Source organism: Pangasianodon hypophthalmus, chromosome 29 (assembly GCF_027358585.1).
Source record: "Pangasianodon hypophthalmus isolate fPanHyp1 chromosome 29, fPanHyp1.pri, whole genome shotgun sequence".
NCBI lineage: Eukaryota > Metazoa > Chordata > Actinopteri > Siluriformes > Pangasiidae > Pangasianodon > Pangasianodon hypophthalmus.
Window position 1 is genome coordinate 2,061,279 of NC_069738.1, and position 27,947 is coordinate 2,089,225.

Sequence of the window (27,947 nt, forward strand, 5' to 3'; positions counted from 1 at the left end):
AAATAGAGAAACAAAAAAAGTACACGCACAATTACTTTATGATTTTTTTTAATGATTTTATAAAAAATAATTTATCAAAGAAATAATTTATCAAAGAATCAAAATCATACATTCTTATCCATATCCACTGTAAATAAATGACATCCAGCATCGTACCAAAATTAACAGTAGCTCACATTAATGAGGTGGAAAAAAAAAAAAAACGAACTGATCCGCTCGATAGCGTAAACACAAAAGGCTAAAGACAGCGTTAGCGAGCTAGCGTAGTTACTGAGTGGTTTATTCTGCAACTAATACACTGCGACTGTTTTAAATGATTAAAACAAGGATCATTTAGCTGTTATCTCACTGTTCTTTATTAAAGCTTTCCAAAGATCAGCTTATGATGTAAAATTGAACATGCTAATCTGTGATGCAGCTATAAACATTACTATTAATTACAATAAAAGTGTTTTCATTTGTTAAATATGTGTGCGTGCTTCATACACTAGCTAGCTGCTAGGCTAGGTGCTTACAATAAAACCACGGCAAACAGCAGTAACATAGAAACAGGAACGCCTACTAGCAACCCACGACTAGCATTCTGGGTGATTAGAGTGAAGTTAAAAACAATCAGGGCTTTTAGCTTTAATTACGCCACTTTCAAGTGTTCAGATCCCTCTGAGTGAGTGTGAGGTCAGGATTCAAGCCATTATTAATGTCTTGGATTGTCCTGTTGCACTGGCAGTTTCACCTCTATCTAGAAATAAACGATCAGCAGATATAGACTTAATGTAAAAAAAAGAGAATTGGTTCTACATTCAGGATATTTTTCCTTCCTAAAATTCTTTTACACACACACACAGATAAAAAGTCTCTGTCCTCTGGGTATGCTGAGTGTGTTGGTATTCCGCTCCATGACTCCTCCTTGTTTTTATGACAAAGTGCTTTACATTGTTAAATTGTTTGTTTATTTCTGTTGATAAAGACCATGAACAAACAAAAGATCAGTGTGGAAAGGACAGAATGTCTGTGATGACTGTTGTCCCAGTGACATTTTCCAGTGGGACGGTTGTCTTAGAGACAAAACCCAGAGAAAGGGTAGGATCCTGTTTCTGCTGCTCTCTCTGTGAAAAAGGCTCGGGTGTTTTCTCGCACTGCAGTAGCCTTTGTTTGGACAAAGGTGAGGAGGAAGTCACCTCCTGACTGCCTGGCGTCTCGCCACTCGCCTGAGTAAAGGCCACTACCCATCTGCTTGGATAAAGGCAACTAGCTACTCACCTGGATAAAGACAGCTAACTACTCACCTGGTTAAAGGAAAGTAAACACTCACCTGTATAAAGGCCACCAGACACTTGCTGGGATAAAGGCAACTAGCCACTAACCTGGTTAAAGGCTACTAGTTACTCACCTGGTTAAAGAAATTAGTCATTAACCTGGTTAAATGTAAACTAGACACTTGCTTAGTTAAATGTAACTAGCTACTCACCTGGTTAAAGGCCATTAGACACTTGTTTGGTTAAAGGCCACTAGCCACTTGCTTAGATAAAGGTAACTAAATATTCACCTGGCTAAAGGTGACTAACCACTTTCTTAGATAAAGGTAACTAGCTACTCACCTGGTTAATTAATAGCTTTGTCATTTGGATATTAACATAGGAGAGAATTGTATTACTTTAGCAGGCTATTTAGTCATTAACAAGCAATTTATTTGGTTATTAGTAAATGGCTGCAGGCTAAATAACTTTTTAGTAACCCTGAGCAGTTAACTGTCTGGTTATTGATACACAAAGGAAGACGTTAATTAACTAATATCCAGTTGTTTATGCTAGGAGGCTAGCTGATTAGCTGGTTATCCATCACCAGGTTAATATGACCAAAGTTAATGACCAGGTTATTAATTAACACAAGGCAGATAACTAATTATCTCATTATTAACAAGAGACCAGGGCAGTGGCACTGATGTAATGTTATTCTTCTTCATTAGGTCAAAGCGCCTTCTGAGTCATTCTGCATTGGAACCATTTTATGGCTCATGCAGAATATTTTACAAAATAAAGAACGAACATAAAGTTAGACTAAAACATTTATATATGCTGGAGAGCTTACATGCAGCAGTATATTGTCTGCATATGGAAGGCAATACATTACATAAAGAAAACCTTAGACAGCAATTCTTGGTACAGTAAAGTTAGTCCTGATATGAGATTCAATCTCAAGACCTTTTTCTCACTTCCTGTGTGTATTGCTTTCATAATAGTGGAAGAACTGTATATATTTATTAGCTATCTGGCAAATACTGACACTCCCAACTATAAGAGCTGCATCTCCATAGCTGGGATATTGGAAGTGTTTTTTTTTTTGTATGCTCAAGTTAAAATCCAGTGCTGGAGTCTTCCAACATGATGACTCCTACTAGCCTTCATTTACTAAAAATAAAAAATAAAAAATATTATGTTACCATTTTGGGATCAGTGTTTCAGTAATAATTTCTGCTAAATAAATCATCAAAGTCCCAACATTGACAATACAAGATAAAATGCCCTTGCAGGGTTCACTTACTTGACCAAAGATGAATTAACATTTTGGGGTATTCCAGCCATCAGACAGACATTATGTCACGCTTTCCTGCCCATTTTAATCCTTTAGCATATGGATTCTCTAGCAAATAGCGATACTTGTTATAATTATTCAGCAGATATTTGGGAGCAAACATGTGCTCTTTAGGGTTTGCTAGAGGATAGCTTGATGCTGTCCCATCAAACCAGCCACCAGTTCGTATTAACTCCCTGATGTAACCCAGTTTCCGCTTCTCCTCATAGTCCCCCCAGCGAGGAAAATCTCCATTTTGTGCAGAAATCAGTTTATAATAAATTCCATCTGGTGTGAAGCACCATGAACAATGCCATCCTGCGTAGTGAACTGGGCTTCCAATGGACCACGGCATTAGAGCCTGTCCTGACTTGTTTTCGTACTCCCGGAAACCTGACATGGTGTAATAATTCCGTCGTCGTAGCAGAATCCCGTCCCCTCTATAGACCGTATGAAGCATGCCTATGGTGCAACCGGATAAAATGTCCAGCGTTCCCGGCTGCCTCCAGTAAAATCCATACAAGGACTTCCGCATGTGAATCCCAAATGGTTCCGTCCAACCATCATAGAATTTGAGGAAAAGAATTCCTTCCCGAAGAGGAATCTCATCTGCATCGTCCAGAAGGAACACGTCATCATGTCTCAGATCCCGAACCCTTAGCAATCCATTTTTGGACAAGAAGGTGCGCAGGTAATCGTCAGCGATCCAGCCGTTGGCGCGGCCATCTTTGGGGAAATGGTCCAGGAAGACGTAGAGGATTTTGTGCTTCACATAATCAAAAGTTCCGTTGAGGAGGAGTCGAAGGAAGCTCAGGCGTTTGGGCTCACCATATGCAGTGTAGTTGGACTCGCACACCAGAAAGAGATCCACGGTATCTGCTAGTTCATGAAATCTCACATGCAGCATGTCAAACTCGTGATTGATGTTGATTGCATTTATGATTCGACGTGGAACCTTCCTGGGCTTCAGGCGTGATTTGGTGGGAAGATTTGAGTGTTGCACCACTGTTGGAACGCCGCAGTTAGGGCCGTGCCAACCTTGGCGGCAAACGCAACTTGACGCCTTCCTTGCCGATATGACTGGGTGATCTTGAGGAATTTTATTATTTTTTATGGCACCTTCCATAAATGATTCCATTTCTGTCCCTTCAGTGAAGCACGGCACTCCCCTCTCAGTGTGGATGAAGTAGGATGTGGGATCATCCTGCAGAACGTGCAATTGTTTCTGAAGTTCCCCGTGTGGACCCGAGGGATTTAGCAGGAGCAAATCTTCTTCTACTGTGCCCTGCAAGAATATGCAAAACCAACATCTATGAATATCCAAATTCTTTAAATGTCTAGTAGCAGAAAGTCCAGGTGACAATTCTACAGATATTTTACCACTCTTCCGAGGTGCTTCAGGAGTTCACCTTCAAGATCAATTTACATGTCTAGTCACGCTAATGGACAATTATAATACACTGTGAAATGGCTATAAAAGCCACATCCCTACATAAGAAATCACCTACAGTAATGACAACCATGAGAGTTGGTGATAATTTTTCAAAATTTAGCAATCTGGAGTCCACCTACAATCATTTTACCCATAAAAAGCACTGTGATACAACAGTATTATACAGAAGCCCCAGGTATTAATGGATAAACAGGCCAAACAGAGAAAGCTCCATTTCTCCCACGAATAGCTACACATCTCCATCATCTGAAAAAATCCTCGACACATAATCTTTTTGTGGTAAAAGGACAATAACTTTAGATGAAAGATGCCTTTTCAACTGTTTTAATGTTAGAAAATCAGAGGAAGAGAAAACAGTTTTTTGACCACCTGATTTTGGAGTGCAGAAAATAATGATAAGAAAACAACACAAGTAACTTTAGCATTTACTCCCTTTATTTTAATAAAATGAACTCCTTTTATTGTAACTGTGGATGTTTTATGATTTATGAGTATGATTTGCCTTTAAGTGGACGGTTTTTAACACATCTAAAAAAAAATGCAGAAAGTAAATTTGGTCATATTCAAAATAATTACGTACTGTGGGCAGATTTCTTCAGTTGTTCTTCAGTTGTCCTTCAGGGGTATTTGTTGTATCTAGAATAGGGTTTCCCTATCAGGAAGGGTTACAAGTAGAATACTTTTAGGAGGCTAAGAACCCTTTATACACTGTACTACTGTACTACCAAACTACTTCCCTTGATGCTAGGGTGGTACCATCAAAACTACACCTTTTGTTCCTTTAGTAATTATCTTTTACCAGGTAAGGTGCATGTACCTTAAATTATTTTTAAAGGTAAATGAAGTATACTATAGATACAAAGGTATACCTTTGATGGTACCTGACCAGCAACAATGAAAAGGACAGTGTAGCTCCTGTATTTCTGAGAGTTTTGAGCAGTGCATGGTTGTTCTGATTCTGTAAAGGTAAATATACCTTTTACTTACAGCAAACCCAATGTTTGCCTTCCTATGATTTGTCTGCAGCCTTATTACCTTCTGCTTATACGTGTCAGAGTGTTGGGATTTAGTCAGTGAGTCTCGCCAGATTAAACCGCTGAATCCCACTAGTCGTAATTGGTAAGAGGACAGTCTCTGCAGCAGAGCTTCCTGATGGAGAGTTTTATAGCAGTACAATAGATAGAGCAAACAAGCGCCGACTGTGCAGAGCAGTAAGTGCCGCTGCCTTCTGATTTTCATCCTGAGAGAAAGAGAGAGAGAGAGAGAGAGAGAGAGAAACCACAAACAAGACATTAGACTGTACACTTCCTACCTCTTTATCATGTATGTTGCCTGTAAAACATGTGAAAACTTCAAAAAAAACCACCAAAAATCCAAACCACCACCACACACATCTCTCCCGAGCAGAGTTTTACAGAGTTTTCAGCTCGCTATTTCTTCCTGTTCGTGCCGGTTACTGGACACCAAGCTCTCACTCAGGCCGATAATCGAATGAAACTTTGCCCTGCAGTATGACATTGTCTCACACCGCTGCACTCGTCTCACACCACCGCATTCTGACATTACCACAGTAACACTGTTTAGCCTCTAATCCAATTTCCCCATTAACACACATCAGGTTCTTTCATGACCAGGAAAGAAAACAGGACGCCTGTGTGTTTTATAGCCATGGGAACAAATGTGACTAGATTGGGAATACCACTTCTCTGCTCCTGATGCCTTGATGAACTATTCTGAGGCACCATTTTTTCCCACTGAGTGTCTCCCTAATTTATTCTTGGCCAATTCCCACCCACCAGTTAGGCCTCTGACAGATACCAGCCCGGCAGGGTGAAGGCTAGCATGAGCTTCCTCCAGGACAGGTGAAGCCAGCCAAATGCATCTTTTCAAACTGCTGCTCCTGCTGCATCACGGGGCGATGTAACACACTCAGAGGAAAGAGCTATCTGCCCTCTTCCTCATGCATGAGCTCACAGATGCCCATGATTGGCTAGTGCCACTGTGATTGACAGGGGAGAGCCAGTTTTGCTCTCTTGCCCATTCCGAGGCACTTCTTAATGATATAATGGGTTGATTGCTAATGTTGCTATATCTAAGCGCTGGAGCTCTACTCTGATCTTTTTAGCGTAACTTCTGCTATAACACACTTAAAATCAGCTCATATGATTGGAATAATGTACAGTGGAGTACAAAATTGTGCAATCCCTTTGTTTTCTTTTGTGTTTATTTAATTACAACCTGACCTAAATAATACAGTCAGTAACATGACAAGCTGTGTTTTTTGTCTTATTAAATTCAAGAAAGTGAAAAAAGAGAGAGGCTGGTGAGGGAACGACTGTTTATAGCTGCTATAACGTAAGCGAGAACTAACTTGTTTTTTGTGGACATTAAATGTAACTATAAACTGATAAAAAAAAAAGTATGACTATAAAAAAGCATGAATGAATTTATTGTGAAAGTCATTAATAATATATTTCTAACTAACAGAACAATCACCTAGAGTAATGGACAAGATTTAATTTTCCCAGTGTGTGTGTCTGTGAGTGTGTGTGTGTGTGTGTGTGTGTGTGTGTGTGTGTGTGTGTGTATGCGTGCGTATTTAGGCATTGGCTACAATGACGCTTTTCTTCTTCAGGTCCTACACACTGCTAATTCTCAAATGTCTCAGTACATACAAAAGCTCTCTCCTCTCTCTCTCTCTCTCTCTCTCTCTCTCTCTCTCTCTTTCTCTCTCTCTCACACACACACACACACACTAGGTACACACTCAAACAACTAATCATTGTAAAGGGTGTGTTGTCAAACACAGAACAATGAAAAGTCTGTGATACAGTGAAAAAGATTTTTTTCCCTCTTGTCTTTTTCTTTTTTTGGGCTATTTTCATCATTTATCCAACGCTATAACAATGCTAAAAAATATGCAGCTACCAGGCATAGTTAGCATTGTGCTAATCAGACTCAGGTTGTATTTGTTTCTTTGTCATCCAAATATTTTTTTTAGCCACTAAATGCTTTTGTCAGCGCTTAGCACTGGTTGGACGCTAGCTCACCGTAGCCTAGATGACGTTTTCATTCCTAGACTTTCCTACTTTTACCACAAAAGCCAGTGTAAAAATGTAAAAACAAACTTTATATACAGCATAATCCTCTTTTATCCAACTCTACAACAGTTTTAATTTTGCGGTATTAGTTTATATAAGTGCTTGCTATAAGTATCTGGGTATTCATATTCATATTCATATTCACAAATGGTCATGTACATCTCGATGTGAAATGACTAAAGCGAAGGTGAAATTAGGTTTCCTTTATAGGAATCAATCCTGTTTTCTCTTTTGGCCTGTCTTAGACGACGCTGATCTTGTGTATGTGTACATGACTGCCTCTGCCTGGTGTCTGTGTACGCAGGGTAGATTACTGACTGTAAATACTCTACACACCACTTTAATCACTCTACTGTAGAGTTCACTGAACGTCACGATACGGGCGTAAACAGACACACCGGCTCACTTGTATTTACAAACCTCTACTAAGACCGGTTCCCTCCTATCTTTATTCATCATTTAAATACACACAGTCATTATGTCCTACACTCTGAAAACAAGTTTCCTTTGTTTCCTCAGTTTCCATGTCAGGGCAGAACTGGACAAAAAATGATTTTTAATATGCCGCTCCTTCAGCATGGAGCACTGTCCAAAAGGACCCGAGCTGAATTATCTTCACTGGGAGAATTTTATCAATCGTTAATTTTAAAGGATATAGAAGCTGGTTCCATCTGAAGATCGTTGCTTTTGTCCACTATTTTTATGATGTTATGCTAACCGTATTATCTCATTGCTTTGTCTGTTTGCGTGTTGAAACTTTGCCATCTAGCATAGTTATAAAAGCCTTGTGCTAATGGTAGCCAGTTTGGATTTTTTTTTTTAAACCTTAGCTGGTTGTTAGCCTGTGACAGCTAGCTCATGAGGTTTTATCACTCACTTAATGATTGTGTAATGCTATATCACTAACTTATAGTAAAAGCCACTTTTAGTCTCAAGCTTTGGTCTCATTTACAGTTTAATCCCTGAAGTTTATTATGAAATAATAAGAAACCAACACTAATCCCATAGGAGTATAAGACTAGAAAGAGATCTCCTTATTATCTCCATAGTTTCCATAGAAACAGAATTAGTTTACTGTCAGATAGAAATAAAAGGCATCTGTTTAAGTCTGCTGTTTCTCAGCTTTTTGTCCGCAGACAGAACACAGCAGTAATCTCACATTTGAAGGAAATACCTAAAGGAAAAGTACACTAGGTGGCAAGTATTCTACACTCGAAACTATTTGAATTTTTTTAGAAGTAGAAAATGTGAGTATAAAAGTGTTTGAGTATGCTACTTACTCAGCTCTACTTATACGTATATTTTCCACATTATTTATGTTTTTATATGAACAAGTTTTAATCCAGGAACGTTATACTGACATGTTAGAAATACATTTTTATCAAGAATTTCAAATTGTATTTGGGCAAGAGATTTCAATTTCATTTTAATTAAAAACTATTTTAACTTCTTTTTACTGTAACTCTTCAGCCAACACTTGAAAACTAACTTGAAGCAATAATTTAACAGACAGAAAAGTTTTTGTTACACGTTAATTATCAACTTTCCAGGTGTGTGTTCTTTTTTCTGTCTCATTCAGTTTCTCATAAGGAAATGAGGAGGTTTAGGAGAAACGTTTGTGTCAATGTCGATACCTAATGATGAAATCACTATTAAATATCCTGAAATAACAAAGAAAAACTTTTAAGCAAAGAAATTTTCCTCTGGGATTAGAGTGAGAGGTGGAGAGGTTGAACTAGTGGGTTTCTTAGAGTTTAGGAGGTTAAAGTTGGTTTGAAAAAAAAAACAAAACACAACAAAGGAAAAAAAAAAACAAGTTGGGCTTGAAATCAAGTCAATCAAGTCAGATAATCAAACACTAGAATACAAAACTATGAAACAGACCTGCAAAGAAAGAGAGAGAGAGAGAGAGAGAGAGAGAGAGGCCACATCCTTACACCTGATATGACTATAAATGTTGTATAAACATGAACAAGCAATAATATCAGCTACACTTTAATTGTAAAAAAGACCCCCAGAGGCAAGCGAGTGAACTAACAACACACTGAAACATTTACTTTATTCCCTGCTGTAAAATCTGTGCAACAGCTCGAGTTTACTTCTTTTTGTCTCACTCGTCCTCTCAGACGAACTCTAGTCATTTGCATATTTGTCATTTGAATGTCCTACACTTTTTGTACTTCTGTCACGTACGATGTCTTCAACTGAGATGTTCAGCTTTCTAATATCTGACTGAAGATATTCTTTCTCTGGTTCTTGTTTAACTTGCGTCTTGCGCACTGTTCTGTGTTGCACCATGGTCCTGAAGAAACGACATTTCGTTCCAAGGTATAGAGGAATGACAATAAAAACTCACTTGACTTGATTTGAATAAAACACTTGAAGAAGTGCTACTATAGGAAAATAACACTGTGGTAACAGTAACTCCGCTTCATCACTCAGTATTTAACTTTAACAGCAGCACATTCAGTGTTTATTTACTTTTTTTCAAGCATTTATTTTAGTTGATAATTGTGTAACTAGCAGCTTGTGTTCTCAGTTTGCTGTTACACAGTGATGTATGAGGCATCGGGTCCTCATGGCTGCTTTTACTTCCTGTTGGTGATAAAATCATCAAACTCCCTGAAAAGGTCTTACCAAAGCACAGCCACATCGTGTGATATTGACATTGTGTGTTCAAACACAGGCGTATTTCTGATCTCTGTCCTCAGAAACATCAATTAAAAAGCGCAGTGTATGTGCACACCAGGGTTTTGTTATTTAATGGTGTTCTAATCATCTGTAATAAATGCATAGATGTGACACATGTGCAGTGACATTTTATTGCCAAACCCTGATCGAGAACTTTGTCCCAGTCCTGTTTGAATTGCTCCATGGGCTTCTTGATGCGGTTTGTTTAGGAAACAAATTCTGGGTTCTACACGACTTCTGATGCTGTCTGATTGCTCCAGAACTAATTTAAGGGTTTCATACCAACCAGCAGGGGTTAGTGTGCTCTGCACTGGTTTTGCACTGAAGTCTCAACAAACTTCAATAAAATTGACTTAATGTGAAAACTATAATTAATTCACCTGGTTACACAATTGCACTTTTTGACCACGAAGTATACAGTTACAGAAGGGAATGATTTATAATCGCGCTATCAGGTCTCACCCAGATGAGGATGGGTTCCCTTTTGAGTCTGGTTCCTCGCAAGGTTTCTTCCTCATGAAGTCTCAGGGAGTTTTTCCCTCACCACTGTCACCTCTGGCTTAGGGTCCCTGGAAGATTAGTGTTTAGGCCACAGTGCTGTTACCACTGCAGCCTGGGTTCAATTCCCGCCCAGAGAACAGTGCGCTCTCAGTGCTGGTCCCAAGCCCGGATAAAATTGGGGAGGGTTGCTTTAGGAAGGGCATCTGGTGTAAAAACTGTGCCAAATCAAATAGTGGACCAATGATCCACTGTGGCTAACAGAAGCAGCTGAAAGAGCAACAACTGTTGCCTCAGTTAAAATTTATATCCTGAATATACACCGATCAGTGATAAGATTATGACCACCTGCCTAATATTGTGTTGGTCCCCCTTTTGCTGCCAAAACAGCCCTGACCCATCAAGGCATGGACTTCACAAGATCCCTGAAGGTGTGCTGTGGTTTCTGGCACAAAGACGTTAACAGCAGATCCTTTAAGTCCTGTAAGTTGCGAGGTGGGGCCTCCGTGGATCGGACTTGATGGCCAGCACACCCCACAGATGTTCGATTGGATTGAGATCTGGGGAATTTGGAGGCCAAGTCAACACCTTGAACTCTTTGTCATGTTCCTCGAACAGTGTGGCAGGGCGCATTATCCTGCCGAAAGAGGCCACTGCCATTAGGGAATACCGTTACCATGAAGGGGTGTAACCTGGTCTGCAACAACGTTTAGGCAGGTGGTACGTGTAAAAATAGCATCCACATGAAGGCCAGGACCCAAAGTTTCCCAGCAGAACATTGCCCAGAGCATCACACTGCCTCCGCCAGCTTGCCTTCTTCCCATAGTGCATGCTGGTGCCATCTCTTCCCGGGTAAACGGTGCACACGCACCCGGCTGTCCACATGATGTAAAAGAAAATGTGATTTATCGGACCAGGCCACCTTCTTCCATTGCTCCATGGTCCAGTTCTGATGCTCACCTGTCCATCGTAGGAGCTTTCGGCAGTGGACAGGGTCAGCATGGGCTCTCTGACAGGTCTGTGGCTACACAGCCCCATACGCAGCAAGCTGCACTGCACTGTGTGTTCTGACACCTTTCTATCAGAGCCAGCTTTAACTTTTCAGCAATTTGTGCTACAGTAGCTCTTCTGTGGAATTGGACCAGATGGACCTTCACTCCCCATGTGTATCAGTGAGCCTTGGGCGTCCATGACCCTGTCGCTAGTTCACCGGTTGTCCTTCCTTGGACGACTTTTGGTAGGTACTAACCACTGCATACCGGGAACACCCCACAAGGCCTGACATTTTAAAGAAGCTCTGACCCAGTCGTCTAGCCATCGCAATTTATCCGTTGTCAAAGTCTCTCTAATCCTTACGCTTGCCCATTTTTCCTGCTTCTAACACATCAACTTCGAGAACCGACTGGTCACTTGCTGCCTAATATATCTCAACCCTTGACAGGTGCTATTGTAACAAGATAATCAATATTATTCACTTCACCTGTCAGTGGTCATAATGTTATGGCTGATCGGTGTATATATTTCTGTAAAGCTGCTTTGTGACAATGTCCATTGTTAAAGCGCTATACAAATAAAATTAAATTGAATTGAACAGGGGAGAATACTTATGCAAAATCACAACATTTAGTTATTTTATTTTGTTAATCATTTTGTAAACTATATTGATTTTCCTACTACTTCTGTATTCTGATCTATTTTGTGGAGATTCATGACCTAAAATCCCAACAAAGTCCGTTTCTGTTCCTACAAAATGTAGGAATGTGTAATGGTGTAATGTGCAGCTCTCAAACTTCAGCACCCACTTGACTTCCTGTGTTTTTCATTTTCAGTGGTGTTACACACACAATCTTGTGAAAGATCATTGAAAATAATATTGTGTGTTTTTTCTTTGTTTACTTCCTCATACTCACTGGACACTGTTTAAACACAGAGTTTAACACAGAGGAATGGTTGTGACTTTCTTCTGAAAAATGCTGTGGATCAGGAATCAAACAGGAAAGAAAATATCTTGTGCAATGGATTTGTTTCGAAAGCATTTTTATTAAGCATATCCACACACACTTTCATTAATGACAGTGGAGGTAGAAGTGTTTTTAAAAAATGTATTGATTTATTGTACATCTCCTGCATTGTGTCTTAAGTAAATTAAACTGCAGATTAATTATCACAATCCTACAGGCTGATTAAAGTGGCCATTAGAGTGACAGCTACAGAAGGTTTAAAGCCTCGTTTTATATTCAAACATGCCGCAATATCATGAATTTTATCTTATTTTAATAGAAATCTTAATGGAGGGATCTCTGTCAGGCCAACTCTGATAGTGAACTCAGTTTCCCAGAATGCACTATGGCCTACAGACATGGGCGCCATGGACTACACTTCTCATAACTCACGAACTCTTACGCATTCAATCACCAGACTTCTGATTGCACTCATCTGTTGCCAATCACATGCACATCCTTTATAAACAGACTTTGGAGCGTGCCTAGCTGCGAGGTAACACTCAGAGTACACATCTGACTTACGAAGCCTTCGATTCCGTGACTGTTATTCCGGTTATGATCCCAATTGCTTCCTGGTTTTTGTATTTTTGGACTTGCCCTGTTTATGCTGTTTGTTGATTGCCTGATCATTGGCTGTTCTCCGTTTTCAACTTTGCATAACAAATTGGATTTGTCTGCTAGCGCTTCATTAAATACAAACTGCACTTCCATTCGTCTCCGCCTACTTTCTCTGATGACACAGTAATAGCGTGTGCACTTTGCTCGGGCCGTGTTTGTTTAACCGGCTGCATGGGAGAGTTTTATTACAGGCCTAGAGGCCACAATAAAAAATGCAAACGGGGGAATTTTTGTCAGAAGTTTTTGGATCGGTGCTTCTCTGAGCAATTACACAAAAGGTGTTTTATGGATAGCCTTTCACAAAATGATCTCCAGAGTAACGTGGTTGTAGTTACCCTGATGTACTCCAGTGTGGTTTGGAGAGATTTGGGTAAATGCGACTAAAATGCATCTCAGATTGGATTTCGATCTATTTTAGAGAACACCTTAATCCATCTTTTATTTCATTTCAGTGCTCTTTTAAGATTATTCTTCATCATATTGTATGAGACTCCAATAAAATCTTGGCTGAATTCTATAACAGACTCTGCGCTAGCGTGTGTTCTCCATGTCAGATTATACGATAAAGATCCTGCGGTTAAAGAAATGACTACGTTCTGCTTACGCCATCAGCGTGATCTGGAAATCTGCTCGTGCAGAAAACAAGCTCTCATAGACACAAAGTAAGCTTGAGGTAATAAGAAGATTTGTTTGTGTATATTTTGTCATCGCCGCTACCGTATGCGTAGCGATCCCCTGAATCTGCAGTCCTTCTGTCGGTGGATTCGAGACGAGCTTCGTAGCAGCGCTCACACTCACAGTAACAAAAAACAGTCAAATAGTGTAAATGATATTCGATTGAAAGTTTGTGCCCCCTTTCTGAGTGTAGTATAAATTTTCTCAAATAACTATAACTTTACCTCTGACATCTTTCACAACCTCTTAACAGATTTTGCATTATTTCAGGAATGTTCTTCCCCACATCGCACCCACTCTCTCTCTCTATTGTTCACACACACACACACGCTTTTCTTGACCTCTCCATTAGAATACACACACGGAGACCTCACACACTTGTTGCAGGATAGAGCCACGGTTCATTTTTAACTTCTTGTATTTTTTTTTACTTTTGCACCTGACTGTACAGAGTGATCTCGAGCTGAAGTGAACTTTGTGAAACTTTGTAAGAGAAAGACAGGAAGCTGTCAGTAATCACTTTGCACAGTAATGCACTGTATTTCATGTAGAATTAGTTGTTTTTACACACACCCACACAAACACACACACCCACAAACACTCAGCACTGAAGTTACACACCGATCACACAGACAGAGGGACACAGAGTAAAAGTAGTGAAACTGTCCTCTCTCTGTTTCCTACCTGGCCAGGTGTGTGAGCAGCCTTGCCATGTCACCTGTCTCACCGTCCACATCACCTGCAGCGCAACATAACACACACTGACACACTGCACTAGCGTCGGGCATGCGAGAGAGAGAGAGAGAGAGAGAGAGAGAGAGCAGTGGGGTGGAGACAAAGCTCATACTTCCTCTTCTTTCCGTCTGTCTCTCATTCTCACACAGACACACACACACACACACACACACCTTGTGTGCCGAAGTTGTAACCTTTTCCAATTCTGTCTTCAAATTTATTTTTGATAATTTACTAAATACAGACTTGTGTAAGTGGGTTCCGGCACTGCACAAAGAAAGAGAAAGAAAGTCTGTCTGTGTGAAAGAGGCGTGGCCTGTGTGTGTGTCAGTTACAGTGAAGGAGGCGTGGCCTGTGTGTGTGTCAGTTACAATGAAGGAGGTGTGGCCTGTGTGTCAGTTACAATGAAGGAGGCGTGGCCTGTGTGTTTCAGTACAGTGAAGGAGGCGTGGCCTGTGTCTCAGAGAAGATGTCAAGCATATCTAATTACCAAATTATTTTCATTTATTATTTTTATTATCTTGGTAGTTTAATAAAGGTAAGTGTGTAAGCTTGTAAACACCTTAAAGTTTAGGTCTTTAGGTGTCAGATGTTCCAATTTTATTAAAAAATAAAAACTAAAGAAAAAAAGACGTCTCTTCAGAAAAACACAGCATCCACCTGCGAAAGACACCTTCAGAGTTGCACAAGAACTCCAGTGTCAGATTTCCATAATGGAACAGATCTGTTGATGTAAGAATCTGCAGCTCAGCTTCACTTAAGAAAAAATAACTACAGAACTCAGTCCTGAGTTCAGAAAGTTCAGATTCAGTAATTATATTAATATTGTCTTCAATAATTCAAGACAATAAAGTCTTTAAATCGTACAATCCTGGAGGAGTGCAGCATTGTACAGTCTAGTGTTTCATCCTGTCAAGTGTTTAAACGGTGACTCGGGTGTTTAGACTGTGACTCGGGTGTTTAGACGGTCACTCGGTGTTTAAACTGTGATTTAGGTGTTTAAACTGTGACTCGGGTGTTTAAACTGTGATTTAGGTGTTTAAACGGTCACTCAGGTGTTTAAACGGTCACTCGGGTCTTTAAAAGGTCACTCGGGTGTTTAAACAGTCACTCGGGTGTTTAAACAGTCACTCGGGTCTTTAAAAGGTCACCCGGGTGTTTAAACGGTCACCCGGGTGTTTAAACGGTCACTCGGGTGTTTAAACGGTCACTCGGGTGTTTAAACGGTCACTCGGGTCTTTAAAAGGTCACTCGGGTGTTTAAACAGTCACTCGGGTGTTTAAACAGTCACTCGGGTCTTTAAAAGGTCACCCGGGTGTTTAAACGGTCACCCGGGTGTTTAAACGGTCACTCGGGTGTTTAAACGGTCACTCGGGTGTTTAAACGGTCACTCGGGTGTTTAAACTGTGACTCGGGTGTTTAAACTGTGACTCGGGTGTTTAAACGGTCACTCGGGTGTTTAAACGGTCACTCGGGTGTTTAAACGGTCACTCGGGTGTTTAAACGGTGACTCGGGTGTTTAAAAGGTCACTCGGGTGTTTAAACGGTCACTCGGGTGTTTAAACTGTGACTCGGGTGTTTAAACTGTGACTCGGGTGTTTAAAAGGTCACTCGGGTGTTTAAACGGTCACTCGGGTGTTTAAACGGTCACTCGGGTGTTTAAACGGTCACTCGGGTCTTTAAAAGGTCACTCGGGTGTTTAAACGGTCACTCGGGTGTTTAAAAGGTCACTCGGGTGTTTAAAAGGTCACTCGGGTCTTTAAACGGTCACTCGGGTCTTTAAACGGTGACTCGGGTGTTTAAACGGTGACTCGGGTGTTTAAACGGTCACTCGGGTGTTTAAACGGTGACTCGGGTGTTTAAACGGTCACTCGGGTGTTTAAACGGTGACTCGGGTGTTTAAACGGTGACTCGGGTGTTTAAACGGTGACTCGGGTGTTTAAACGGTCACTCGGGTGTTTAAACGGTCACTCGGGTCTTTAAAAGGTCACTCGGGTGTTTAAAAGGTCACTCGGGTCTTTAAAAGGTCACTCGGGTGTTTAAACGGTCACTCGGGTGTTTAAACGGTCACTCGGGTGTTTAAACGGTCACTCGGGTCTTTAAACGGTGACTCGGGTCTTTAAACGGTGACTCGGGTGTTTAAACGGTGACTCGGGTGTTTAAACGGTGACTCGGGTGTTTAAACGGTCACTCGGGTGTTTAAACGGTGACTCGGGTGTTTAAACGGTGACTCGGGTGTTTAAACGGTCACTCGGGTGTTTAAACGGTCACTCGGGTCTTTAAAAGGTCACTCGGGTCTTTAAAAGGTGACTCGGGTCTTTAAAAGGTCACTCGGGTGTTTAAACGGTCACTCGGGTGTTTAAACGGTCACTCGGGTGTTTAAACGGTCACTCGGGTGTTTAAAAGGTCACTCGGGTGTTTAAAAGGTCACTCAGGTGTTTAAAAGGTCACTCAGGTGTTTAAAAGGTCACTCGGGTGTTTAAACAGTGACTCAGGTCTTTAAAAGGTCACTCAGGTGTTTAAACGGTCACTCAGGTGTTTAAAAGGTCACTCAGGTGTTTAAAAGGTCACTCGGGTGTTTAAACGGTCACTCGGGTGTTTAAACGGTCACTCGGGTGTTTAAAAGGTCACTCGGGTGTTTAAACGGTCACTCGGGTGTTTAAAAGGTCACTCAGGTGTTTAAACGGTCACTCAGGTGTTTAAAAGGTCACTCAGGTGTTTAAACGGTCACTCAGGTGTTTAAAAGGTCACTCAGGTGTTTAAACGGTCACTCAGGTGTTTAAAAGGTCACTCAGGTGTTTAAAAGGTCACTCAGGTGTTTAAAAGGTCACTCAGGTGTTTAAACGGTCACTCAGGTCTTTAAAAGGTCACTCGGGTGTTTAAACAGTGACTCAGGTCTTTAAAAGGTCACTCAGGTGTTTAAACGGTCACTCAGGTGTTTAAAAGGTCACTCAGGTGTTTAAAAGGTCACTCAGGTGTTTAAAAGGTCACTCAGGTGTTTAAACGGTGACTCAGGTGTTTAAACGGTCACTCAGGTGTTTAAAAGGTCACTCAGGTGTTTAAACGGTCACTCAGGTGTTTAAACGGTCACTCGGGTGTTTAAACGGTCACTCGGGTGTTTAAACGGTCACTCGGGTGTTTAAACGGTCACTCAGGTGTTTAAACAGTGACTCAGGTCTTTAAAAGGTCACTCAGGTGTTTAAACGGTCACTCAGGTGTTTAAACGGTCACTCAGGTGTTTAAAAGGTCACTCAGGTGTTTAAAAGGTCACTCAGGTGTTTAAACGGTGACTCAGGTGTTTAAACGGTCACTCAGGTGTTTAAAAGGTCACTCAGGTGTTTAAACGGTCACTCAGGTGTTTAAACGGTCACTCGGGTGTTTAAACGGTCACTCGGGTGTGCTGGAGCAGGGAAAATGACGCTCCGTAATTTGCACCTCTAGCCGGAACAGTTGTGTTTTGTATGTGATGTAGTTTGGAGAAACCACAGTGTCTTTAACAGCTATAATCAGTCACTCCCTCACCAGCTTCTCTTTTTTACTCTCACGTTACTAAGAGGAAAAAAAGCAGCTGATCACGTTACAGAGAAACCGTAAAGAAGAGTAAACTCTGTCCTGAAGATGTCGGAACACTTAAAGTTACAGCTTTACCTCTGACACTGGAGACTCTTTCCATAAATGTTACACAAATGTGTTCTTACTTTAGAAAACGTCACCATATCAACGATTACACGCGTTTTTTACTGTTTATGTAGCGCGTCTGCTGTACGAGTCCCTGTGAATGAGGGAGAACAACAGGACCATCATTGTGTTACCATCATTTCATTAAGAAATTCTCAAACAAACACCATCACATCAGCCTTTGTTTTCTTTGTCTCTCTCTACTTTGTTTTCCCTTCATGATATGTGCCCTCGCCTGTTTTTCCTGAAAAATCCCTTACATGCTCATCGCTTGCTGTTCTCTTATTCTTTTCCCCCATTTCAACGTACCCTCACCTGTCACTTGACACTCCTCATTTTGTTTGCATGTGTAAATACATTTCAAGGGTGTGTTTGGTTTCTTCCTCGCTGTGCTTCACCTGTCCGCTTTTGATTCTGCTTTCTTCTCTTCCTTTGTTGTCTGAAGCACTCTACGCACTCAGAACACACAAAAAAACATTCAAATATCATGGTTAAAATCTGGATTTCTGACATGCCTGAACTACAAGCAAGGACCTGGAAGTGTTTTAAATCCAACTTTAAAATGTATTTATTCACCAGGGCATGTGAGTCTTCTGTTTTTTTTTTGTCCTGTCTTTGATCGCTCTTTGTTGTTTTCATTTCATTTTCTTTCTACTTTATTGCATTGTGGTTTGGAGTTTACATGAGGTTATCGTACAGCACGCGATGCATAAATAAAGTGACCTGGCCAGTTAGATGCAGTTGGAGATGTCATGTGATAAGAGCGATCAGATTTCAGTGCAGCAACCAGTTACTCATGTGATTAATATCTTTACCTGAATCCAATCAGACAGGAGACACATGATAAGGCATGTGGAATATGTGAGAACAGGAATAATAAAAACACCATGATGTGTGTGCAAAACTAGTCACTCATTAAGCATTTGAACTCACTTCCTGGATTTACAGTGTGCACTGTGTGTGTGTGTGTGTGTGTGTGTGTGTGTACGGTGTGTGTGTGTGTGTGTAAATGGGAAAAACAGCATGGATTTAATGTACAATTTGCACACTCTGCTCAATACTGTGGCTACAAAAATTTATGTACTTTGTGTCCATAAACAGATCTCAAAAAACACAAACTTTGTAAGAAATCCAATATGTTCCAAGTGTGTGTGTGTATGTGTATGTGTGTGTGTTTTAAATTAAGCAAGATCTTGTCTTTTCTCAGTCTCTTTTCTGTCAGGGCGGGAAAAAAAAAAAAATACATGACGTCCTTCACCCTGGCCAATCGCTGCACGGCAGTGACCGATGTCGACCAATAGGAACTCAGCGATCCATTGCGTTATCCTCCTGAGGCTGAGCTCGGAAACAAGCCGCTCGCAATCGCTCACAAAACTCCACCTCCTCCTGATCAGAGAGAGAGAGAGAGAGAGAGAGAGAGAGAGAGAGAGTTTTGTAACACAGATATTATCTATAAACACTTTTCCTTTAAGAATTAAACGAATAGAACTAAAGATTCATTTTCAGCAGCACATGAACCTCCCCCTTAACCCCAAACCTTACGGAAGTCCTGCAGTCTGTGCGTCATTTTCACACATTCAGTTCTGAGTCTGATCTTTAGCAGGGTTTTCAGGACTCAGTGTTCCACTTCATTTCATTTTATTTTTTCGTGTAAGCTAGGTAGCTAGCCTGGCCTGGCCTACTAGAAACTTAGGCAGGCAGATCATTTCTTTCTGTGCAGCTGAGTATTTTGGACCCGAAACGAACAGTTTGTGTGTCAGTATTTGACGAGACATGAACATTAAATCTCTCAGCGTACTGAACAGTGCTGCTAGTCTATCAGATCGTAACAATAAGTGGTCTAGCATTTCCTCTCTGGCACAGAAAGGCCACGTTGTGGCTACGTGTTTATCTGTGACTGATGTCTGATTGTACCACAGCCCTGTGTACAATCCTCAGATCATATGAGATTTTACAGTTTAATCACGTAGCGTAGAAGAGAACATTACTGCGTGTCCAGGCACGTTGGCTTTCCCTTTATGAACGTGTCTTTATGTTCTGTCACTATATTCGATAACAAAATAATAATTAAAAAAAAAAAAAATCAAAATGTCTTTTTTTTTTTTTTTTTTTAAACAAACCCTAAAATCCCCCTTTTTCTTTAGGAAGAAGGGATAAAACTGCTCTTCTGCAACTACTGAGTATTTCCTCATTAGAAGTAGATCATTTAAAAAACTCAAACATCTGTTTCTAAAGTTTGCCAGAAATTATTATAAAATTCCACGGGAGGTCTGATCAATGTCCCGTGCTCGCCCCGCAACAGCAACAGCTAGGTTCCTGGGGCTCAGTGTCCAACTCCAATGTGTGTGTTTGCGTGTTCCTTAGTTTTGGTCAGCATCTCCTCTCCGCATTGTGGGTCGGTGACATCCTCTTGGTACACAGTTCCTTCTAAAAGTTCCTTACAGTCGTTCTCATTTCAGCTGGTGTTGTGGCTGTAATGCCCTGCCTTAGGTACAGCATCGGAGTTTGAGGTTCTGGTTCTCCGTTCCAGATTGAAGAAGTATTAGGTTGGGGCATCAATGTCTCTGATGTTAGAGATTCAAGCTCTGATAAATGGCCCTTGTTCATGAAGATAAGAACCTGGTGCCTATATCTTTACTTCTAAAGCGTTCCTCTTCCCTCTGCCATCCTTAGCAATTCCTTCATTTTCCAGCATTCCTCTCTCTCTCTCTCTCTTTCCAGCTTCTCAATGGTCACCTTTACTAATGCTCTTGCGTGTGTGGTGTACTGCTGACAAAACATTTTTATTTGTGTTTTTCCAACCTCCCACCATGTGCCCCACCAAGGAGTTAAACTCTCGCCCTTCCACTCACAATAATGTAAACTTAAAACAGATATCCTCATCTTGAAGTAGTTTTTATGTTTATATGCCAGTGCAATCTGGCCTCTTTAATGTCAGACAACATAAAATCTACTGGAACCATCTGATGGTCTGAAAAACCACTGGGAAACATTAAACACTTTAAAAAAATTGTTCCTATTTTTTTGTAATATAGTCTAGCAGCTTGTTTTAGTCGTTTTAGCCACGTGTATTGCTTCACACCCAGGTTCTTTTCTCTGCAAAGATCACGTGTACATACCTTAATAACTCTCTCTAAGACTATGGAGGACTGTAGGTGCAGTTCTTCTGTATTCCTGTCTACTGAAAAACCTGTAGCACAATTCCGATCTCCACCCAGTACTACAGAACAATTACTGCTTTGTTGTGTTAATGCTTTTCTTCATTTAGAAAACAGGTTCACTAGCTCATGGCCTATACCTGAAGTATAAACATTTACAAAAAAGAGATCCTGTTCGTCTGATTTCTGCTTGGACCATTAAAACTCGACTCTGCTCTAGCTCAACACTCCTTGCTCCTAACTTTTCTGAAAATAAAACTGTTAATTCAGCACTAAACTTTGACCCATAACTATAAGAGAGTTGGTCTTTGCACCACATCCCCCATTCTGTCTCATCGTCTATCACTATAGGTTTCCTGGTTTTTTTTTTTTTAGTTTTTTTTTTAATTTGTTTAATTTGTTCAATATTTTTATCTCTGCCCCCAAAGTTCTTACTTTCATCTTCTCTATAAAGAGGAATAAGAAGAGAAAGAAAGAACAGATGAGGACAGCTGTACACAAAGAGGACACCCTGTGATGCGACTTTTCTTCTCTTTCTTTACATAATGTTGTTGCCATTTTTCACAAACGATATCTTCTTTGCTGTTCAGTTTCTCTAAAGGAGCAGCTTTTTCTGAGCTTTAATACTGATGTTAAAAATCTATCTATCTAAAAATAAAAAATCAGCGACAGCCACGACCTTTCCAAAAGTCTCGTCTAAGAAATGATTGATCTCGTCTAAAGAGTACAAGGGAACAGTAGCAGCACCACTGCGATTCCTCACCACAACACCAGGCTCCGTACCCACATCAGCAATCTCCACAACCACATCAGCAATCTCCACAACCACATCAGCAATCTCCACAACCACATCAGCAATCTCCACAACGTTTCCAACATTCTCCACAACCACATCAGCAATCTCCACAACCACATCAGCATTCTCCAGAACGTTTCCAACAATCTCCACAACCACATCAGCAATCTCCACAACGTTTCCAACATTCTCCACAACCACATCAGCAATCTCCACAATCACATCAGCAATCTCCACAACCACATCAGCAATCTCCACAATCACATCAGCAATCTCCACAACCACATCAGCAATCTCCAGAACATTTCCAACATTCTCCACAACCACATCAGCAATCTCCACAACCACATCAGCAATCTCCAGAACGTTTCCAACAATCTCCACAACCACATCAGCAATCTCCACAACGTTTCCAACATTCTCCACAACCACATCAGCAATCTCCACAATCACATCAGCAATCTCCACAACCACATCAGCAATCTCCACAACCACATCAGCATTCTCCACAACGTTTCCAACATTCTCCACAACCACATCAGCAATCTCCACAATCACATCAGCAATCTCCACAACCACATCAGCAATCTCCACAACCACATCAGCATTCTCCACAATCACATCAGCAATCTCCACAACCACATCAGCAATCTCCAGAACGTTTCCAACATTCTCCACAACCACATCAGCAATCTCCACAACCACATCAGCAATCTCCACAACCACATCAGCAATCTCCACAACCACATCAGCATTCTCCACAACCACATCAGCATTCTCCACAACCACATCAGCATTCTCCAGAACATTTCCAACATTCTCCACAACCACATCAGCAATCTCCAGAACATTTCCAACATTCTCCACAACCACATCAGCATTCTCCACAACCACATCAGCAATCTCCACAACCACATCAGCATTCTCCACAACCACATCAGCAATCTCCAGAACGTTTCCAGCATTCTCCACAACCACATCAGCATTCTCCACAACCACATCAGCAATCTCCAGAACATTTCCAGCATTCTCCACAACCACATCAGCAATCTCCACAACCACATCAGCAATCTCCACAACCACATCAGCAATCTCCACAACGTTTCCAACAATCTCCACAACCACATCAGCAATCTCCACAACCACATCAGCAATCTCCACAACCACATCAGCAATCTCCAGAACATTTCCAACATTCTCCACAACCACATCAGCATTCTCCACAACCACATCAGCATTCTCCACAACCACATCAGCAATCTCCAGAACATTTCCAACATTCTCCACAACCACATCAGCATTCTCCACAACCACATCAGCAATCTCCACAACGTTTCCAACATTCTCCACAACCACATCAGCAATCTCTAGAACGTTTCCAACATTCTCCACAACCACATCAGCAATCTCCACAACCACGTCAGCAATCTCCAGAACGTTTCCGACATTCTCCACAACCACATCAGCAATCTCCAGAACGTTTCCGACATTCTCCACAACCACATCAGCAATCTCTAGAACATATTCTCCACAACCATACCAGCTTTCTCCAGGACACTTCCAGTCTTCTCCCAGGCCATTGTACTGCTCTCTTCAACGTTCTCTAAAGTCCTACCAGCGTTCTCTGTAACCACACCAGCCTCCCTGGTTATCCAACCATCACATCACATCACATCACATCACGTCACTCTTCATTACCACAGCAGCGTTCTCCACAGTGTTCTCATAGCAGCATTTTCTGCAACTGTACCATCATTCTCTATTGCTACACCATTGCTCTCCAGTGCTGCAGCACTCCTATCAGCGTAGCACCACCACCACCACCTTTTCTCCATCATTTCACCGCTCTGTGTGACCCTTCTACCACCTTCCTCAACGATACTGTCCTCCTGCTGTGAAGAGTGAAGCTCAGCTGAGTTCACTTCACACACAGGATCGGGATCTCTGCTTTCTCCTGCCTGTTCTTCCTCAGTCCCAGCATCAGTCCCAGCATCAGCATCAGCATCAGCTTGAGCAGTAGCCACGCCCCCTCCCCGGTGTTCTCCGTCCCTGCTGCCGGCTTCTCCTTCACCCCATGCTTTGTGTAGGCAAATGGGCCGTTTATGCCTGACGTCTCATTTCATGTTCCTGGTCCTCGCACTCTATGTCCTCATTAGACGTAAAAGCTGGGACGTTTGAAATCATCACTCGGCTGGATACGGAAGCTAGCTGTGAAATTGGAAAAACTTCTCCACTTGTGCTTTTTCCTTTCCAAACACGACAGCAGTATCATTCATTCTCGATGCAGACGTGTTGTTTTTGAACCTGGCCACCTCGCCTACAGTCACTAGCTTTTTGGTAGGTTTTTTTTTAGTTCACAGTTTATATAAATCACTGTGCTAATTAAGTTACTGTTATTTTATCATGCTAATGTAACACACCGAAAAATAAAGAAAACAGGGAAGAAATTTAGAGAAACAGTTCTCACATGCTCCATACACCCCCACCAACTCCTTGCATGCACCAGAGAGAGAGGGAGAGAGGGAGAGGGAGAGAGAGAGAGAGAGGGAGAGAGAGAGAGAGAGAAAGAAAGAGAGGAGGACAGAGGGGGAGAGAGGGATGGGGGAGACAGAGTGAGAGAAAAAAGGACAGAGGGGGAGAGAGAGAGAGAGAGAGAGAGAGACAGAGAGAGAGAGAGAGAGAGAGAAGGACAGAGGGAGAGAGAGAGAAGGACAGAGGGGGGAGAGAGAGAGAGAGAGAGAGAAGGACAGAGGGAGAGAGAAGGATGGGGGAGACAGAGTGAGAGAAAAAAGGACAGAGGGGGAGAGAGAGAGAGAGAGAGAGAGAGACAGAGAGAGAGAGAGAGAGAGAGAAGGACAGAGGGAGAGAGAGAGAAGGACAGAGGGGGGAGAGAGAGAGAGAGAGAGAAGGACAGAGGGAGAGAGAAGGATGGGGGAGACAGAGTGAGAGAAAAAAGGACAGAGGGGGAGAGAGAGAGAGAGACAGAGAGAGACAGAGAGAGAGACAGAGAGAGAGAGAAGGACAGAGGGAGAGAGAGAGAAGGACAGAGGGGGGAGAGAGAGAGAGAGAGAGAAGAACAGAGGGAGAGAGAAGGATGGGGGAGACAGAGTGAGAGAAAAAAGGACAGGGGGGAGAGCGTGAGAGAGAGAGAGAGAGAGAGAGTGAGACAGAGAAGGACAGAGGGGGATAGAGAGAAAGAGAGGGAGAGAGTGAGAGAGAGAAAGAGAGGGAGAGAGTGAGTGAGTAGGACAGAGGGAAAGAAAGACAGAGAGAGGAGGGATGGAAAAGAGACAGACAGAGATATGGTTTTAACATTTGCATTTATAACAGATTATTTCAGAACAGGAGGAGAGAGGACGTGTGTGTGTGCGCGTGCGTGTGTGCGCGTGCGTGCGTGTGTGTGTGTGTGTGTGTGTGTGTGTCAGCTGAGATAAAGGCCTATTCAGTAGTTATGAAACAGGAAGTGGTAAGGAGTTATAAAGAAGAGCTGAGTGTACCTGGCTCTCCTCTCGACCCTGCAGCTCCTGTATCCTCTGGTTCAGCAGCTCCTCCAGACCTAGAGAGGGTTCTTTACAGTCACACACACCCCGCTCACTGTCCTCTACCAGACTACACACATACACACATACACACATACACACACACACACACACACACAGAATAAGCTCTCAGGCCAAGTAACTGAATTCATATTGAAACACACATAAAATGTGTAGCATAAAACCTCACAACCTCATAATCTGACAATCAGTTGTTTCGTGTGTAAAGCAGAAGCACGTAACACTCATGAGTATCTCAGCACTTTAATAGAAAAATAAAACACTTTCTTGAAATAAATCCACGTTATGAATTATATAAAAAGTTCTCTGAGTTCTGCATGATGTGGTTAGTGGCGAGTACAAGTGATACACCTCACAGCGTGACACACCTCACAGCGTGACACACCTCAGTGTGATACACCTCACAGCGTGACGCACCTCACAGCGTGACGCACCTCACAGCGTGACGCACCTCACAGCGTGATACACCTCACAGCGTGATACACCTCACAGCGTGATACACCTCACAGCGTGATACACCTCACAGCGTGACGCACCTCACAGCGTGACGCACCTCACAGCGTGATACACCTCACAGCGTGATACACCTCACAGCGTGATACACCTCACAGCGTGATACACCTCAGTGTGATACACCTCACAGCGTGATACACCTCACAGCGTGATGCACCTCACAGTGTGATACACCTCACAGCGTGATACACCTCACAGCGTGATACACCTCACAGCGTGATACACCTCAGCGTGATGCACCTCACAGCGTGACGCACCTCAGCGTGATACACCTCACAGCGTGATGCACCTCACAGCGTGATACACCTCACAGCGTGACGCACCTCACAGCGTGACGCACCTCACAGCGTGATACACCTCACAGCGTGATACACCTCACAGCGTGATACACCTCACAGCGTGATACACCTCACAGCGTGACACACCTCACAGCGTGACACACCTCACAGCGTGACGCACCTCACAGCGTGATACACCTCACAGCGTGATACACCTCACAGCGTGATACACCTCACAGCGTGATACACCTCACAGCGTGATACACCTCAGTGTGATACACCTCACAGCGTGATACACCTCACAGCGTGATACACCTCACAGTGTGATACACCTCACAGCGTGATACACCTCAGTGTGATACACCTCACAGCGTGATACACCTCAGCGTGATGCACCTCACAGCGTGACGCACCTCAGCGTGATACACCTCACAGCGTGATGCACCTCACAGCGTGATACACCTCACAGCGTGACGCACCTCACAGCGTGACGCACCTCACAGCGTGATACACCTCAGCGTGATACACCTCACAGCGTGATACACCTCAGTGTGATACACCTCACAGCGTGATACACCTCAGCGTGATACACCTCACAGCGTGATACACCTCAGTGTGATACACCTCACAGCGTGATACACCTCAGTGTGACACACCTCACAGCGTGATACACCTCACAGCGTGATACACCTCACAGCGTGACGCACCTCACAGCGTGATACACCTCACAGCGTGACGCACCTCAGCGTGACGCACCTCACAGCGTGATACACCTCACAGCGTGATACACCTCACAGCGTGATACACCTCACAGCGTGATACACCTCAGCGTGATACACCTCACAGCGTGATACACCTCACAGCGTGATACACCTCACAGCGTGATACACCTCAGCGTGATACACCTCACAGCGTGACACACCTCACAGCGTGACGCACCTCACAGCGTGACGCACCTCACAGCGTGATACACCTCACAGCGTGACGCACCTCAGCGTGATGCACCTCACAGCGTGACGCACCTCACAGCGTGATACACCTCACAGCGTGACACACCTCAGCGTGATACACCTCAGTGTGATACACCTCACAGCGTGATACACCTCACAGCGTGACGCACCTCAGTGTGATACACCTCACAGCGTGATACACCTCACAGCGTGATACACCTCAGTGTGATACACCTCACAGCGTGATACACCTCAGTGTGATACACCTCACAGCGTGATACACCTCACAGCGTGACGCACCTCAGTGTGATACACCTCACAGCGTGATACACCTCAGTGTGATACACCTCACAGCGTGATACACCTCAGTGTGATACACCTCACAGCGTGACGCACCTCAGTGTGATACACCTCACAGCGTGATACACCTCACAGCGTGATACACCTCACAGCGTGATACACCTCACAGCGTGACACACCTCACAGCGTGACACACCTCACAGCGTGACACACCTCACAGCGTGATACACCTCAGTGTGATACACCTCACAGCGTGATACACCTCAGTGTGATGCACCTCACAGCGTGACGCACCTCACAGCGTGACGCACCTCACAGCGTGACGCACCTCAGCGTGATACACCTCACAGCGTGATACACCTCACAGCG

At 42.7% G+C, this 27,947-nt stretch overlaps 2 protein-coding genes across 4 annotated transcripts in view; both read right to left on the reverse strand.

Annotated features, from left to right (window-relative positions):
• Window positions 1-26: 26 nt before the first annotated feature.
• Window positions 27-18,459, reverse strand: LOC113524085 (beta-1,4-mannosyl-glycoprotein 4-beta-N-acetylglucosaminyltransferase-like). 2 transcript variants are annotated; one of them, XM_026910212.3, is made up of 4 exons: window positions 14,295-18,459; window positions 5,060-5,264; window positions 2,542-3,856; window positions 27-2,408 (listed from the first exon to the last, which is right to left on the reverse strand). In XM_026910212.3, the coding sequence occupies exons 1-3, from the start codon at window positions 14,453-14,455 to the stop codon at window positions 2,582-2,584; spliced, it is 1,641 nt and encodes a 546-aa protein (XP_026766013.3). In that variant the 5' UTR covers window positions 14,456-18,459; the 3' UTR covers window positions 27-2,408; window positions 2,542-2,581. The 2 variants fall into 2 exon arrangements, with proteins under 2 accessions (XP_026766013.3, XP_026766012.3); XM_026910211.3 differs by having other exon boundaries at window positions 27-3,856.
• Window positions 18,460-18,614: 155 nt separating this feature from the next.
• hspbp1 (HSPA (heat shock 70kDa) binding protein, cytoplasmic cochaperone 1) overlaps window positions 18,615-27,947 on the reverse strand; it is a 16,398-nt gene continuing 7,065 nt past the window's right edge. For both annotated transcript variants that reach the window (XM_034301809.2, XM_034301808.2), the window contains exons 7-8: window positions 25,475-25,586; window positions 18,615-19,409 (exon numbers count right to left, since the gene is read on the reverse strand). In XM_034301809.2, the coding sequence (XP_034157700.1) occupies window positions 19,329-19,409; window positions 25,475-25,586 (193 nt within the window). In that variant the 3' untranslated portion in view covers window positions 18,615-19,328. The remainder of the gene's footprint in view (window positions 19,410-25,474; window positions 25,587-27,947) is intronic.

What these genes read in the sequence shown, in the direction of transcription:
- LOC113524085 (XM_026910212.3), bottom strand. Translation starts at nt 14,455, where the DNA reads ATGAGCTTTGTCTCCACCCCACTGCTCTCTCTCTCTCTCTCTCTCTCT. An exon ending in CTGCTCACACACCTGGCCAG is followed by an intron (nt 5,265 to 14,294) that starts GTAGGAAACAGA and finishes TCTTTCTCTCAG; the next exon opens with GATGAAAATCAGAAGGCAGC. An exon ending in CTGACACGTATAAGCAGAAG is followed by an intron (nt 3,857 to 5,059) that starts GTAATAAGGCTG and finishes ATATTCTTGCAG; the next exon opens with GGCACAGTAGAAGAAGATTT.